The 16,252-nt window shown below is 43.5% G+C and overlaps 1 protein-coding gene across 2 annotated transcripts in view; it reads right to left on the bottom strand.

Moving 5' to 3' along the window:
• The window catches only part of LOC127450329 (protein kinase C alpha type-like), a 271,450-nt gene that overhangs the window by 12,574 nt on the left and 242,624 nt on the right, over positions 1–16,252 (bottom strand). For both annotated transcript variants that reach the window (XM_051714339.1, XM_051714340.1), the window contains one exon: positions 3,936–4,016. In XM_051714339.1, the coding sequence (XP_051570299.1) occupies positions 3,936–4,016 (81 nt within the window). The remainder of the gene's footprint in view (positions 1–3,935; positions 4,017–16,252) is intronic.

The following is a 16,252-nucleotide window of genomic DNA, read 5'->3' as shown; positions in this document are numbered from 1 at the left end:
CAGAAGACAATCACTGACACCCTTCACAAGGAGGGTAAGCCACAAACATTCATTGCCAAAGAAGCTGGCTGTTCACAGAGTGCTGTATCCAAGCATGTTAACAGAAAGTTGAGTGGAAGGAAAAAGTGTGGAAGAAAAAGATGCACAACTAACCGAGAGAACCGCAGCCTTATGACTGTCAAGCAAAATCGATTCAAGAATTTGGGTGAACTTCACAAGGAATGGACTGAGGCTGGGGTCAAGGCATCAAGACACAGACATGTCAAGGAATTTGGCTACAGTTGTCGTATTCCTCTTGTTAAGCCACTCCTGAACCACAGACAACGTCAGAGGCGTCTTACCTGGGCTAATGAGAAGAAGAACTGGACTGTTGCCCAGTGGTCCAAAGTCCTCTTTTCAGATGAGAGCAAGTTTTGTATTTCATTTGGAAACCAAGGTCCTAGAGTCTGGAGGAAGGGTGGAGAAGCTCATAGCCCAAGTTGCTTGAAGTCCAGTGTTAAGTTTCCACAGTCTGTGATGATTTGGGGTGCAATGTCATCTGCTGGTGTTGGTCCATTGTGTTTTTTGAAAACCAAAGTCACTGCACCCGTTTACCAAGAAATTTTGGAGCACTTCATGCTTCCTTCTGCTGACCAGCTTTTTAAAGATGCTGATTTCATTTTCCAGCAGGATTTGGCACCTGCCCACACTGCCAAAAGCACCAAAAGTTGGTTAAATGACCATGGTGTTGGTGTGCTTGACTGGCCAGCAAACTCACCAGACCTGAACCCCACAGAGAATCTATGGGGTATTGTCAAGAGGAAAATGAGAAACAAGAGACCAAAAAATGCAGATGAGCTGAAAGCCACTGTCAAAGAAACCTGGGCTTCCATACCACCTCAGCAGTGCCACAAACTGATCACCTCCATGCCACGCCGAATTGAGGCAGTAATTAAAGCAAAAGAAGCCCCTACCAAGTATTGAGTACATATACAGTAAATGAACATACTTTCCAGAAGGCCAACAATTCACTAAAAATGTTTTTTTTATTGGTCTTATGATGTATTCTAATTTGTTGAGATAGTGAATTGGTGGGTTTTTGTTAAATGTGAGCTAAAATCATCACAATTAAAAGAACCAAAGACTTAAACTACTTCAGTCTGTGTGCATTGAACTTATTTAATACACGAGTTTCACAATTTGAGTTGAATTACTGAAATAAATGAACTTTTCCACGACATTCTAATTTACTGAGATGCACCTGTATGTAAAGAGTCCCTTTCTGGTATCCTTTATGTTCCGTGCAAAACTTTACATGGCCAAAATGGGGTGGATAAATTGACAAGTTAGTAACAATGTAATCATGTCAACAAAATAGGTTATTGTTTAAGTCTTTTGGTTATATTTTAGAAACAGTGTGTACTTCAAGTCTAAAGTTATTTAAAAAAGAAAATATTTGTAGTCATAACATTCAGATGATGTTACTTATTTCTGCAATCACTTCTCATTGAGAATTCAATAATATCACCTGATATCACCTAATTATTTATGTAATTAGGATGATATTGCTTTACGACAGTTAACCATGCTTTTACTACAGAAACCATAGTTTAACCATGGTATTTGTGGTAAAACCATAGTAACCACAAAATGCAATAACCATGGTTACTACATATTAATATAGTAAAATCATGGTTACTAAATGTACTGTATTCTACAGTATCACAAATGTAGTGTTTTGTGGTGCTACAGCACTACTTGTTGGAAAATGTGGAATTTTTTTTTCTTTCTGATTTACACTTTTTATTGATTCTTATAAATGAAACAGAATAAAGCAAAACATATACAGTATATATAGAATCAACTTTTAACCCCCATTATTCCCTTTTGCCCTCCCAATCCCCAACCCCACCCTGACCCTCAACAAATATCTGTTGTCAAAGCCTGAGTTATACACATATAAACAAACAATAAAAATAAAAAAAATATCTGAGAAAATAAAAATATATAAAAAAACAATTTAAAAAAAAAATAAAGAGAAAAAAGGAGAAAAGAAAGAATTCCACAAAGGATACAATTTACAAATTCGACCATAATCATGTTTCTCTCCACATGGTTCTCACAAAGAGTCTTCCAGAAAGGTCAAGTATTTGTCCCATTTCTTACCATAGACATCTAATCTGCCAAGCTGTTTATATGACATCGTTTCAAATGCCACTACACTGCCCAATTCGGTGAACCGTTCTTGAAATGAGGGAGCGCCTTTTAACTTCCATCCTCTAAGAATTATTTGTCTTATATTTATTCGTCTTATTTGTCTAGACTTAGATATTCCATCAAATTGTTTAAAATTAGAAAGAGGAACTTCTAGAAGGAGAGACTGCAGTAGATAATTGAATTTGGAAATACAATAAATTTTTATAACACTGACCTTCCCAGCCCTGTCAAGTCATTTTATTACTTTAATAAAATGACTAAGCAAGTCGCAAGTCCTGAAATTTGCGACTCGAGTCAGACTCGAGTCAAGTCATGTAACTTGAGTCCCCGACCTCTGGTCCCTCATCTCAAAGTATGTCTGTCTTGCCCTGAATCACCAAAACTCTATCTTCTGTGACAAAATAGTGTTGTACCTATATTTTAGCTGAGTCAGCTCTCTAAGACCATTGGATGACATTTGGCACTTCAGCTCTGTTTCAGTACTTTTAATACTCTTTTCCAATTCTATGAATTCATGTGCTTTGATCTGCCCCCTAAGGACTGCCTTAAGTGCTTCCCATACCACGCCCACAGGGGACACTGAGGACCAATTGGTTTCTACATAAACACTGACTTCTGTCTTTAACATTTGTTGAAATTCAGGGACTTGCAGAAGGGATGTATTAAAGCACCATCTATATGATTTTCTTTTCTCTATATGCGGCAACATCTCTAAACACACCAAAGCATGATCTGAAACTAAAATGTTCCCAATTGAGCAATCAATGGCAAAAGGAATGAGTAACTAAGATATATATATATATATATATATATATATATATATATATATATATATATATATATATATATATATATATATGAAAATCTTATGCACTGATGAGAAATATATATATAATCCCTCCCACATGGATTTATAAGTCTCCAACTGTCTGTAAGACCAAGATTTTTACACATCCTCTGTAGTGTCAACGTTACTCTAAAGGGTCTACACACTTGCATCACTATAATCGAGGACTGGATCCATTAAACGATTGAAGTCTTCACCCAAAACCATATCATAAAGGATCCCAGCTGCTTCTAACTTTCCCTCAAGATCTATAAAAAAGTTCTGATCATCAGTGTTGGGTGCAAAAATATTAGCCAAAATAAGATTTTGCCCCTGTATTTCAGCCAAAACAATAATAACTCTTCCTAAATTATCTTTGATCTGTTTGAGATTTAAATTGTAAATTTAAGCACTGGCAGCCTGCTGTGTCAATTAAATTCAGAATGAGCCCCTCCAAAATAGCTGAACTGAAAGTTAGTAGTGTCACTGCTTTTAGTTAACTACCCCCCAACACTGTTTTTGAGTTCAATAGAGCTTCACTTACATCCAACCCGTAACATTCCTTTAAAATGTTATTAGAAAATAAAATAAAAAATCTGCAAGACTTTTTGTAATACTAACAAGAGTTAGCAACATGCATTTATGCAAATGTAACATAAAATGCACTCATTGTTCCATCAGCAGTGGTCTGTGCAAACCAAAGTCTAAAGTCTCTTTTGTGTGTTGCACCCATCATGCCCTGTTGCTCAGAGAGAGTGAGTTTTGCTGCTGTAATTCTGTGTGGCGTTCACAGATCACAGCAGTGCTGCAATCACAGTTATTCAAAGCGCCTCTGAAAAGCCTGAGCATCTGATTCATTTCAGAGAATACAAAATGATTCAGAACAACTTTTGGGTGAGAGACGTTGACCTACCTGCCCAGCCAGCATCTCGTAGAGGAGAACGCCATATGCCCACCAGTCCACTGATTTACTGTATGGCTGATACGCGATAATCTGTGGAGGAACAGGAAACGCATCATGTATTGCATCTTTTTCTGTCCAGTCATTCATTCAGCTTTCTTGGAAAACTTTATTCAATCTCCATTTGTTTGTCAAGAGCACAGTGCATCTTTTTATCATCATTCAAGAGGCAGTCTGTTGCTATTTTTAACCATTTGCTTTAATAATTGCTCTTTTCCTCTCACTAGTTCACACACACAAATGAGTGTGTGTAATTACAGGGTGAGACAATGAGGGGTTTGTTAAGCACAGTGTGTGTTTTATGTCACAGTTTGAAAGCTACTCTTTCTATTCTTCACTACTCACTTAGAAACTACTACACAGTTAATGCTGTATTTGCACCAAGAGAAGTGAACTGCTGCTGCAAACAGAAAACGTTTATCACAGCTGTTTGGGTCATACGTGGTTTAATTTGAGAAGAATAAGTTCTATCCAGACTTTTTGTATCTGTAGTAACAATTAGAAAGGTTTGGATTAGGGTCATTTTTGTGTGCAAATCTATTAATGATTACTTGAAAACATGAAAAATGCAATTCATACAATACATAGAATAACTTGAACAATAACTTTAATTTAAATAATTAAAGTAATTAAAATAAAACATAAAAAATTAGCAAAGTTGTAAAAATATATATATTATACATACAGTTGTGCTCAAAAGTTTGCATACCCTTGGAGAATTGGTAATATATGTACCATTTTTAAAGAAAACATGAGTGAGCAGGCAAAACACATTTCTTTTATTTCTTATGGGATTCATATTCAACTGTAGGTTATAACAGAATGGCACAATCATAAAACAAAACATGGCAACAAAGAAAAAAAATGAAATGACCCCTGTTCAAAAGTCTGCATACCCTTAGTTCTTAATACTGTGTATTGCCCCCTTTAGCATCAATGACAGCGTGCAGTCTTTTGTAATAGTCGTCTATGAGGCCCCAAATTCTTGCAGGTGTTATAAGCTGCCCATTCGTCTTGGAAAAATGCCTCCAGGTCATGCAAAGTCTTTGGTCGTCTTGCATGAACCGCATGTTTGAGATCTCCTCAGAGTGGCTTGATGATATTAAGGTCAGGAGACTGTGATGGCCACTCCAGAACCTTCACCTTTTTCTGCTGTAACCACTGGAGGGTCAACTTGGCCTTGTGCTTAGGGTCATTGTCATGCTGGAAAGTCCAAGAGCGTCCCATGCGCAGCTTTCGTGCAGAAGAATGTAAATTGTCTGCCAGTATTTTCTGATAACATGCTGCATTTATCTTGAAATCAATTTTCACAAGATTCCCCGTGCCTTTAGAGCTCACACACCCCCAAAACATCAGTGAGCCACCACCATGCTTCACAGTGGGGATGGTATTCTTTTCACTATAGGCCTTGTTGACCCCTCTCCAAACATAGCGCTTATAGTGCTTCTTGAAACAACCACACCGTCTTTTTCCAGAGCAGCCTGTATTTCTCCTGCGGTTACCTGTGGGTTTTTCTTTGTATCCCGAACAATTCTTCTGGCAGTTGTGCCTGAAATCTTTCTTGGTCTACCTGACCTTGGCTTGGTATCAAGAGATCCCCGAATCTTCCACTTCTTAATAAGTGATTGAACAGTACTGACTGGCATTTTCAAGGCTTTGGATATCTTTTTATATCCTTTTCCATCTTTATAAAGTTCCATTACCTTGTTACGCTGGTCTTTTGACAGTTCTTTTCTGCTCCCCATGGCTCAGTATCTAGCCTGCTCAGTGCATCCACGTGAGAGCTAACAAACTCATTGACTATTTATACACAGACGCTAATTGCAATTTAAAAAGCCACAGGTGTGGGAAATTAACCTTTAATTGCCATTTAAACCTGTGAGTGTCACCTTGTGTATCTGTAACTAGGCCAGACATTCAAGGGTATGTAAACTTTTGATCAGGGCCATTTGGGTGATTTCTGTTATCATTATGATTTAAAAAGGAGCCAAACAACTATGTGATAATAAATGGCTTCATATGATCACCATCCTTAAATAAAAGACTATTTTTTTTTTGCATGATCAGTCATATTTTCAAAATCAATGCCAAAATTTCACAATTTCTGCCAGGGTATGCAATCTTTTGAGCATAACTGTATATACGTATGTAGGCTGTAGTTCATTAATAAAATACTTTATAGTGTAAGGTCACAGTAAATGTGGTTCATGTGTGTTAATTATCTTGCTCTGACCAGCTAGAAATTATGTAAAACCACCTGTATTGGTTAAACTAGCTTGAACCTGTAGTTCCCTCTCAAGTAAGTTACTCGATGATACAATGATGAACTGATGCTAGGGGTCACTCCTGAGAGCCCTGATCTCTCTGAATGGTTTTCCATCACGCCAGTTTCATTGGCAGATGTCTTTCGAAGTTCTGCCTTCCATGCTCAATGAGCATATATAAGGCAGATCGAATACAGCCTCCTAAGAACTTCTCCTTCAGAGTCGAGAACGGATCTCTCTCTGTGGATCATGCCCTTCATTGTGAGTAGTGCACAGAATTCAGCGGACAGTGCTTTTCTTCCCTCCTGCCTAGCAGTGTGAGTTTTTTACCTACAATGTTCAGCAGAACATCTATTCCCTGGGTGCCCAGCGAAGTACGTGCTTGCAAGATTAATTGTTTTGTGTGTTTTTACCCACAGCAACAAAACTAAAAGAGTAAACACTTATGATGTATACGTCCTTTTAAGGATGGAATATCGCAAGTGTATCCCGTGCGGTGGACAAAACATCCTACCACAGGACAGGCACGATCACTGTCACTTATGCCTCGTCAGCGCCCATGCTGAAGCAGCGTTCGTGAATGCCCAATGTGTTCACTGCGAACACATGAGCATAAAATGCTACGTTCATGGGTGGCGTTCTTTTTAAAGGACATCACCACGCCTGCAACCTCCCACCGCACCTCCACTGTGGCTCTGGAAGGAACGCAGGCAGTGGCGCGCGAGGCATGGAAATTAAGCATGGAGGAGTTGAGGAAGGTCTCCCTCCATCGGCAGCATTTTCACCCGTGGAGTATGCAGACGAAAATCTCCATCTCTCTGTCAACATGGACGGTTCAAATTCATTTGGCATATGTCCGGACAATGATGCGGTGTCTATCGCGGTATCGGAAGGCGAAGCAAGGTACCATTCGGCTGATGATCTGTCTTACTTTCCCACAAGCGAAAGTGGTACGCATTCTCTCCAGGGCAGTCAAGGAGCTCGGACTCGAATGGTCTCTTTCATCCGAGTCTGAGCACTCATGCATGTTTCAGGAGTGACTGCCTTTACCGTGCTGGACCATGTGGAGCAGAAGGCTATACCACACTTCCACAGGTGGAAGAGGCAACTGCGGCACATTTATGTCCCGCCTCTGCACCTGGCTGGAAGAAGTGCCCTTCTTTTCCATCCAAACCATGTAGACTTACTGTACATGCGCTCTTGTGGCTAAGTCTTACGCAGCCTCGGTTTTGCAGGTCTTTCAGGCAAAAATCCTGAGGGACATTGATGAACGTGGTCCCAACCACACAATCTTTAAAGAGTTGCGCAGCGTGACTGACCTCGTCATCGGAAGATCAATGGGCCGTACGGTGGCACTCGAGCAGCATCTCTGGTTAAACCTCTCAGAGATGCGAGAGGCGGACAAGGTGAGTCTTCTTAACTCTAATGGTGTTGCAATTGGGCTTTTTCAGAGACACAATAGATGTTTTCTCTGAAAAGCTTCGGAATGCAAAGAAGCACTCTCAGGCAATGAAGAATTTCCTGCCAAATCGTGCTGCAGCCGCTAAGAAGCCACTTCACACACAATCTTCATAATGACTGCGTCCTGCCAAAACCAGTGCTTCTTCGGCTTCGGCCCTATCAAGTGGAGACAAAACAGCAGTGAGATCAAAGCGCCCATGTTCGAGATGCAAGATTCCCTCGGCATGGCGGGAAGAACAACCCAAGCCAGCAAAAGCACTACGACAATGTCAGTCCAGCATGAGGAAGCAAGAGCTCCAGTCCCTGTTTTCCCCCTGCCCAGAAGAAGGCTCAGTTCATGACTCTCCTCTCCACAACCACCGCTGGGGAAGATTCAAATTCATGTGCAAACGTAAAAATAAACTGTATACATCTCGAAGCTGTTTTGACGGATGTAATTATATTCTCAGAAAAAGAGCTTTTTCCTCACCATTCTGTATACACATTTCCCATGTGTTCTCGATTAGAAACCAAGATTTTATGCCCTCTCGTGCTCCATGCTACCGAGCATTTCGAAATGGGTTCTCAAAACCGTATGGAATGGTTATACAATCCAGTTCACAAGGCAGCTGCCTCATTTCAACAGCATTTTGTCCTTGTACTTTGTTTCCTTCAAGGAGAGCTTATGGCTGATGTAAAGCACCGGGCGCTCCTCCCCCTCCACCACCTGCGAGAGCACGGCCCCCAGCCCCCTGTCTGAAGCATCCGTCTGCAATAAAAAAGGGAGAGAGAAATTAGGTGCATGTAAATGCGGCCCCCCACAAAGTGCGGCTTTAACCTGCGTAAATGCCTGTTGGCACTGCTCCGTCCACTGGACCGGGTCTGGAGCTACATTTTTAGTGAGATTAGTCAGCGGGCTGGTGACGTCTGAATAATTATGCACAAATCTCCTATAATAGCCAGCCAGCCCCAGGAACTGTCTCACCCCCTTTTTGGTCTTGGGCCTCAGACAGGTCGCAATCGCCACCGTCTTGTCAATTTGGGGACACACCTGCCCGTGGCCCAAGTGGAACCCCAGATACTGTATTTCCACCTGCCCAATCGCACACTTCTTAGGATTTGCTGTGAGCCCCGCCCGTCGCAGTGTCCTCAGAACCACCCTCAGATGCTGCATATGCCACTGCCAATCATTGCTATAAATGATGATGTCATCCAAACAGGCAGCGGCGTAAGCCGAATGCGGTCTGAGGACTCGGTCCATGAGGCGCTGAAACGTGGACGGAGCCCCAAACAAACCGAATGGAAGTGTCACAAATTTGTTGTAATCCGAACGGTGTGGAGAAGGCCATTTGTCACGGGAAATTGGTGTCAAGAGGATCTGCCAATAACCCTTTGTCAAATCCAGTTTTGAGTCAAATCGAGCAGTGCCTAACCGATCGAGCAACTCATCAATACAAAGCATTGGGTAGGCATCAAATTTAGACACCACGTTGACTTTTCTATAATCCACACAGAACCGTACAGTCTCGTCGCTCTTAGGAACCAGAACAACTGGGCTGGACCAGTCGCTGTGGGATTCCTCTATTACTCCCATATTGAGCATTGCATCCAATTCTTCCTGGACTATTGTTTTTTATGTTCGGGCAATCGGTAGGGACGGCTATGTACCATCACCCCTAGCTCGGTCTCGATGTGGTGCTGGATGAGGTTTGTGCGACCTGGTAGAGGGGAAAACACATCTGCGTATTCTTGTTGTAGTTTGGCAACCTCTGCGAGTTGGTACGGTGAGAGGTGGTCTCCGCAAGTGACCGGGGTGACGCGATTGTGTTTTGTATTTACCTCCGGCCCGAGCTCCGCCCTCTCTGGAACTACCGTAGCCAACGTCACAGGGGCCGCCTCCCTCCACAATTAAAATTTGACTTGCGCCCCCTCTATCGGTTCGCTTTACCTCATAATTTAGTTCCCCCACTCGTCGTGTGACCTCAAAGGGTCCTTGCCACTTGGCAAGTAATTTGGAGCTCGATGTGGGGAGTAATACAAGTACCTTATCTCCCGGTGCAAATTCCCGCAGCCGAGTTCCCCTGTTATACAGTCGGCTCTGTCATTCTTGAGCTTGGAGAAAGTTATCCTGTGTTAGTTGCCTCAAGGTGTGGAGTTTTGTTCTAAGATCAAGAACATATTGAATTTCGTTCTTTCTGGCTGAAGGTCCCTCCTCCCAAGCTTCATGTATGACATCAAGCATGCCACACAGGCGCCGCTCATACAGCAGCTCAAATGGGGAAAAACCCAGTGGAGGCTTGCGGGACCTCTTGTACTGCAAATAACAGGAGATCGAGCCATTTGTCCCAATTTCTAGCATCCTCGTGCACGAAATTACAAATCATATTTTTAAGGGTTTTATTAAATTGCTCCACCAGGCCATCTGTTTGTGGATGGTAAACGCTGGTGCGAATTGACTTAATGCCCAATCATTTGTAAAGCTCGTGTAGTGTCTGTGACATAAAGGTTGTGCCCTGATCGGTGAGGATTTCTTTGGGAATCCCCACCCGGGAGATTATTTTGAAGAGTGCCTCCGCAAAACTACGTGCTGAGATTCTGTGCAGAGGCACTGCTTCCGGATATCGCGTTGCATATTCCACTAGGACTAATACAAAGCGATGTCCGCGTGTTGACCGCTCTAATGGCCCGACAAGGTCCATGGCAATTCTCTTGAAGGGGACCTCGATCAGCAGAAGGGGGCGCAATGGCGCTTTTGGGATGGCCAGTGGGTTCACCAGCTGACATTCACAGCAAGCCACACACCACCTGTGAACATCGGCGCCAATGCCTGGCCAATAAAATCGGGCTATTAGTTGGTTCAGTGTTTTTCTTTCCCCTAGATGACCCACCATGGGATTATAATGAGCCACCTGGAACACCATTTCCCAATGGTTCCGCGGTACTAAGTGCTGGGTTGTATCTTCCTTTGTTTGAGCGTCCTGCGTCACTCTATATAACCGCTCGTTTATAATTGCAAAATAGGGATATGAAAACGAAACATTCGGCTGGAGTTGTTGACCATCGATTACTCTCACTTGGTCGAAGGCGTGCTTGAGGGTTCCATCTCGTGATTGCTCCAAAGGGAAATCCCCTTCGGGAAATCCCCTGAGGATGGGAGGGGCTGCAGCCTCTCCCCCCCTCACGGCATCCTGATTTGGAGCTGACGAGAGCATCGCACATTTCACATCTTGTCACTTTTGTGCAGGACTCATCCGCGCATATTCCTTTTAAAACATTTCTGAATTCAGGCCAATTAGTCCCCAAAATCAGTGGATGGGTGAGGCGGGAACTAACTGCAGCCTTCACTCTATGTTTTGTTCCTCGAAATTTGATCAAAAGGGTCACCACGGGGTACTTGTGAATATCCCTATGCAAACACTTCACCCTCACCCTTTTGGTTGTGCCCAAGGCCTCGTGTTGAACGAAGCGTTGGTGGACAGTGGTTTGATTACAACCCGTGTCCACCAATGCCTGGTGAGTACCCCCCTTGACTCTTACCAGTATCCGGTATGCTCCGGCCCGATCGGGGACAGCCTGCAGAGTTTCAGGGATCCGGACCACCATCCCAAGCTCCATCACAGGGCATTGATCCCAGAAGTGTCCCAGATCCCCACAACTCCAGCAGACAGGCCCAGGCACCATGCCCACACCTGCATCGGCAGACACCTCCACCTGAGGGGGGGAGCGGCGGGGCACTGTAGATGCTGGGGGGGTGCAAACCCCGCACACGGGATACTGGCTTTGGTGGCGGGACTCCTCGCCTCCGTGGGGCAGGAACAGGCTCTGGGGAGAGAGCAGAGTGAGAGAGAAGAGGGGAAGGGGAAGAGAACAGGGAAAACATAGGAGGAGGGGAGAGAGAGCGGGAAGGCTCTTCCGCCCTCGGGTATGCCGCCATATGGTCCTCCGCCAATCGGACAGCCACCTCCAGTGACACCGGGCGGTGGCACTGGACTCACTCCACCATTCCTCATGGTAGTCGATGGACGAGCTCCAGTATCGATCACTCCCTTGATGTCGCATTCCCCCGCCAGCGGCCATCTCCGGCAGGCATCTCGGAGCAGTTGGGTGAAGGCAAACGGGCGGCCGGTCCTCTCCAACTTCATAGAACGGAAGAGCTGGTGATGTTGCTCTGGACTGTGGCCAACCTGCTGCAGGATGTCTTCTTCAGATCTTCATAGGCCAGGAGGACCTAAATGATGCATACTTTCATGTCCACATTTTCTCTCGAAACAGGCTGTTTCTAAGATTTGCCTTTGAGGGAATCTCATACCAGTTCAAGGACCTCCCGTTTGGGCTGTCCTTGGCTCCATACACATTCAGGAAATATGCAGATGCAGTAATTGCCCCATATAAATGCAGGGCATACACATTTTGAATTACCTGGATGATTGACTAATTTTAGCATAGTCAGAGGCGCAGTGTTACAAGCACAAAGATATCTTGCTTGCTCATCTGCAGCATCTGGGGCTGAGAGTTAACTGGGTAAAGTTTTCACTCACACCAGCTCAGAAAATCTCCTTCCCGGGAATGGAGATAGACTCTATCACAATGCCAGCGTGTCTGACAGATGGCTGGTTGATGGCCACCTCAGTAGCCACCACACCATTGGGCTTACTGCACATGAGACCCCTTCAATGTTGGCTCAGTGCTAGAGTTCTGTGGAATGCATGGTGCCATGGCAAATTAGGCCTATTGGTGATGCGCCACTGTTTAGCTATGCTGTCTCAGTGGAAGAAAGCCTCATTCTATTGAACAGGCGTTGTATTAGGTCTTTATTAAGTGATCAGGTGCAAAATAGTCACGACAGACGCATCCAATGCGGGCTGGGGAGCCCTGTGCAATGGACGTACAGCCTTTGGCACCCAGACAGGTGTGAGTTGGAAAAAGCATATAAACTGCCTGGAATTACTGGCAGTATTTCTGGCTCTGAGAAATCCAGTATTATCATGTGTTGGTCCAGATGGACAACAAGTCCAAGTGGTGGTTTACATAAACCAGCAAGGAGGAGTTCGGTCGTGCCCAGTGTTGAAGTTGGGAGATATTTGGGGGAGCAGAAGTGGATCTGTTTGCCTCCCAGGGGACCACACACTGTCTGATGTGGTACTCATTGAGCCAGGCTCCGTTGTGAACGGACGCTTTGGCACAGAAATGGCCAGCGGAAAAACGCATATATGCATTTCCTCCTAATCGCCTGATACACCAAGTGCTGTGAAAAATCTGATTGGATCAGGAAACAGTGCCATTAATTGCACCGAAATGGCCCAACCAGACTTGGTTTCTGGAGTTGGTGGAACTGCTGGAAGCTCCACCATGGGAAATTCAGCTGCAGAGAGATTTACTCCCTCAGGTGCACAGCACGATCTGGCATCCACAGCCGGAGTTGTGGAAGCTAGATGTTTGGCTGTTGAACTGAACACGATTTGTCACACACAGTGCTTGACACAAGCTCACATGCCAGAGCCCCTTCTCCCAGGTGCCTCTACGCACTAAGTGGCAAGTTTTTTCAGACTGGTGTTCATCACAGAATGAAAACCCAGCATGTTGTTCAGTAAAAGTCTTGCTTCACTTCCTGCAAAAGCACTTGAATACAGGTTTCTCCCCATCAACACTAAAACATGGCGGCATTTCGATGAACAAGGTCGAGCTTTTCACAAAATGTTTACGTGGTGCGAGACATCTCAGACCCTCTCACCCCATTACAGTCCAAGTGTGGGACCTGTCCTTGGTGGTGAAAGCATTATACGGCTCTCCATTCGAGCCACTGGAAACAGGAGAATTGCACGCTCTCTCTATAAGACACATTACTACTGGCCCTCGCTTTAGTGAAGCGCATGGGAGCTCTCCAAGCTCTATCAGTGGAAAATTCCTGTTTAGAGTTTGGTCCAGGTTTTTCAAAAGCCATTTTGATGCCTAAAATAGGCTACAATCCTAAGGTTTAATCCACCCCCTTCAGAGCGCAAGTGATAACCTTACAGGCTTTCTCTCCCCCTCCTTTTCAGTCAGAGGAAGAAAGTTTATTGCACACACTCTGCCAAATGCGAGCGTTGTGCGTTTACAATGAGTGTACATGCCAGCTTAGGCTGTCGAGTTAGCTCTTTGTATGCTTTGGGGGCTGGTCCAAAGGCAGAGCAGTCTCCAAACAGAGGCTGTCTCACTGGGTCATAGATGCTATTAAATTATGGCATGCCCTGTGGGGGTTAAAGCCTACTCAACAAGGGGCATGACTTCCTCTTAGGCATGGGTAAAAGGCTTGTCCTTATCAGACTGCCAAGCAGCAGATGGGGCTTCCCAAATACTTTCAGTAGATTTTATAATCTAGATGTTTCCTCCCTGTTTTACCAGGTGCTTTCTGTAAAGGGAAACTAAGCTCTCATTACTAATGAGTAGGGCTGAAATAAATGCCTTGTGACACAAATTTTGTATACTCCCCTTTAAGGCTAGTTACAACATGAATGTCTCTATAAGGCTTCGCTCTTAAACCACATAGAAGGTTGTTTTCTACTCTGTAAATAACTTCTCCCTGGGCTGGTATGAGTATTTCTGCAGCTGCTGATCTCCTGGGATTTTCAACACAACAGTCTCTAGAATTTACTCAGAATGGTGCCAAAAACAAAAAAACATCCTTTGACCGGCAGTTCTGTGGATGGAAATGCCTTGTTGATGAGAGAGGTCAACAGAGAATGGCCAGACTGGTTCGAACTGACAAAGTCTATGGTAACTCAGACAACCGCTCTGTACAATTGTGGTGAGAAGAATATAATCTCAGAATGGTATTTGGTAAATTGGTTAACATTTTAATCTAGTGATTTATTCCTAGATTACGCATGAGAAGAATTCTTCTTCTTTTTTTTATTATAATCTTAGTTATTTTCCTTTATGGAAAATCAGCTGTTGTATTCATTCTAGTATAGTGATTTATTCATAGATTACACACAGGAAGCTTTTCCTTCATGTCTCCCATATTTTAAAGCGCTCCACACAGGCGAGCCTTTTTCCTATCACCTTAATTGCTTCCCAATGTTCGTAAAACAATTATTGTGATCATTAATCTAATGATTTACTCCTAGATTACAAATAGGAAGATTTAACCCACTGGCGGCCAATTTTCATAACCACGATCAAAGGACTGTGAACTCAGCCCTCTCTCCAAAGTAGTTCATCACTTCACCTGATGTGAGTTCTGTGGAGAAATTGGCTACCCTCAGATTATTATCTTACCTCCTTTCAGGAAGTGCCACTGAAGTGTCACTCACTGTCCCGGGCTCTTCCCCACTTAAGAAAGAAGCGGGCTTTCTGCAAACTTCCTACCACATTTTTTTGGTAGCAAGCGCAGCCAAATCAGTATTGTGGTGTTGTGCTGTAGGTACCCCTAGCGTCAGCATCGATGTAACATCAAGTGACTGACTTGAAAAGTAATGTCTAGGTTACTATGGTAACCCTGGTTCCCTGAACGGAGGGAATGAGACAATATTGATTGTCGCTGAAAAGTTTTTAGAGATCCTCTCAACTCTTCAGTTGAATGTCCTGAAGAGGCTGTCTTCCAATCCTCCTTATACTGTATATGCTCGCAGAGCATGGAAGGCGGGACTTCGAAAGACATCTGCCAATGAAACTGGTGAGATGGAAAACCATTCAAAGAGATTGGGGCTCTCAGGAGCGACCACTAGCTTCAACTCATCGATGTAACGTCTCGTTCCCTCCTTTAAGGGAAACGGGGTAACCACAGTAACCTAGACATTTGCTAAGCTACAAGCTACTCATAAGTAGTAGCAGAGATTATTTAGCAGAGATGGGCCACTTCTATTCAAATTAATGGGAGAAATGCTCAACCAAGGAGCTCTGAATGCCCAACGGTCAACAGATATACAAAGGAAGTCCCATCTTACAATTTAAAGAGCCAATCACCTTTTAGATACAGACATCACCTGTCAATCAGCTTTAGAACATGCATGCGCATTAGCTATACAAGCCTGGAAAATTGCGCTTTTTAGTGTAATATGAGGTAAAGAATCACAGTTTATGATACCAGTATTGTCAGATTTTATTGCTTATTTGAAATATGTTCTTTGATCATAATCTTGACCAACCATTTTTTAGATTTTGGTTTTTCTGCATTCAAGTAGTCAGGAGCTGCACTGGCATGACTGGAAATATCCTCCCGAGAGCGTTCCAAAGATGGCTGACAGTGGACTGATTTGCTAGAAAGATTTTGGTAGTAGTTAAACTATAGTCAAACTACTTTTTTAATGTAGTTACAAGTAAAAGTAGTAAACAAGCTACTAGCGTTCATGAATCCATCCTATATCACGATACAATTTTAAAAACTGCAAATTTGTTGAATGTTTTCATAGATACTGTATAATAATACTTTTACAACAGTTAGGTCCAGTCCTTCAAACCGACTGGCCAACCAGCATTCTAAAAAAGTGCTGATATTTAGTATAGATACTTTACTGAATTTCAGCACACTTGGAACCAGTATTGAGGAGTAACTCCCAATTCATTTTCATTCATTTTAATGATTTG

This window comes from Myxocyprinus asiaticus, chromosome 13 (genome assembly GCF_019703515.2).
Source record: "Myxocyprinus asiaticus isolate MX2 ecotype Aquarium Trade chromosome 13, UBuf_Myxa_2, whole genome shotgun sequence".
NCBI lineage: Eukaryota > Metazoa > Chordata > Actinopteri > Cypriniformes > Catostomidae > Myxocyprinus > Myxocyprinus asiaticus.
The sequence above is the reverse complement of the archived record's forward strand: the minus strand, read 5'-3'. Positions and strand labels throughout refer to the sequence as shown.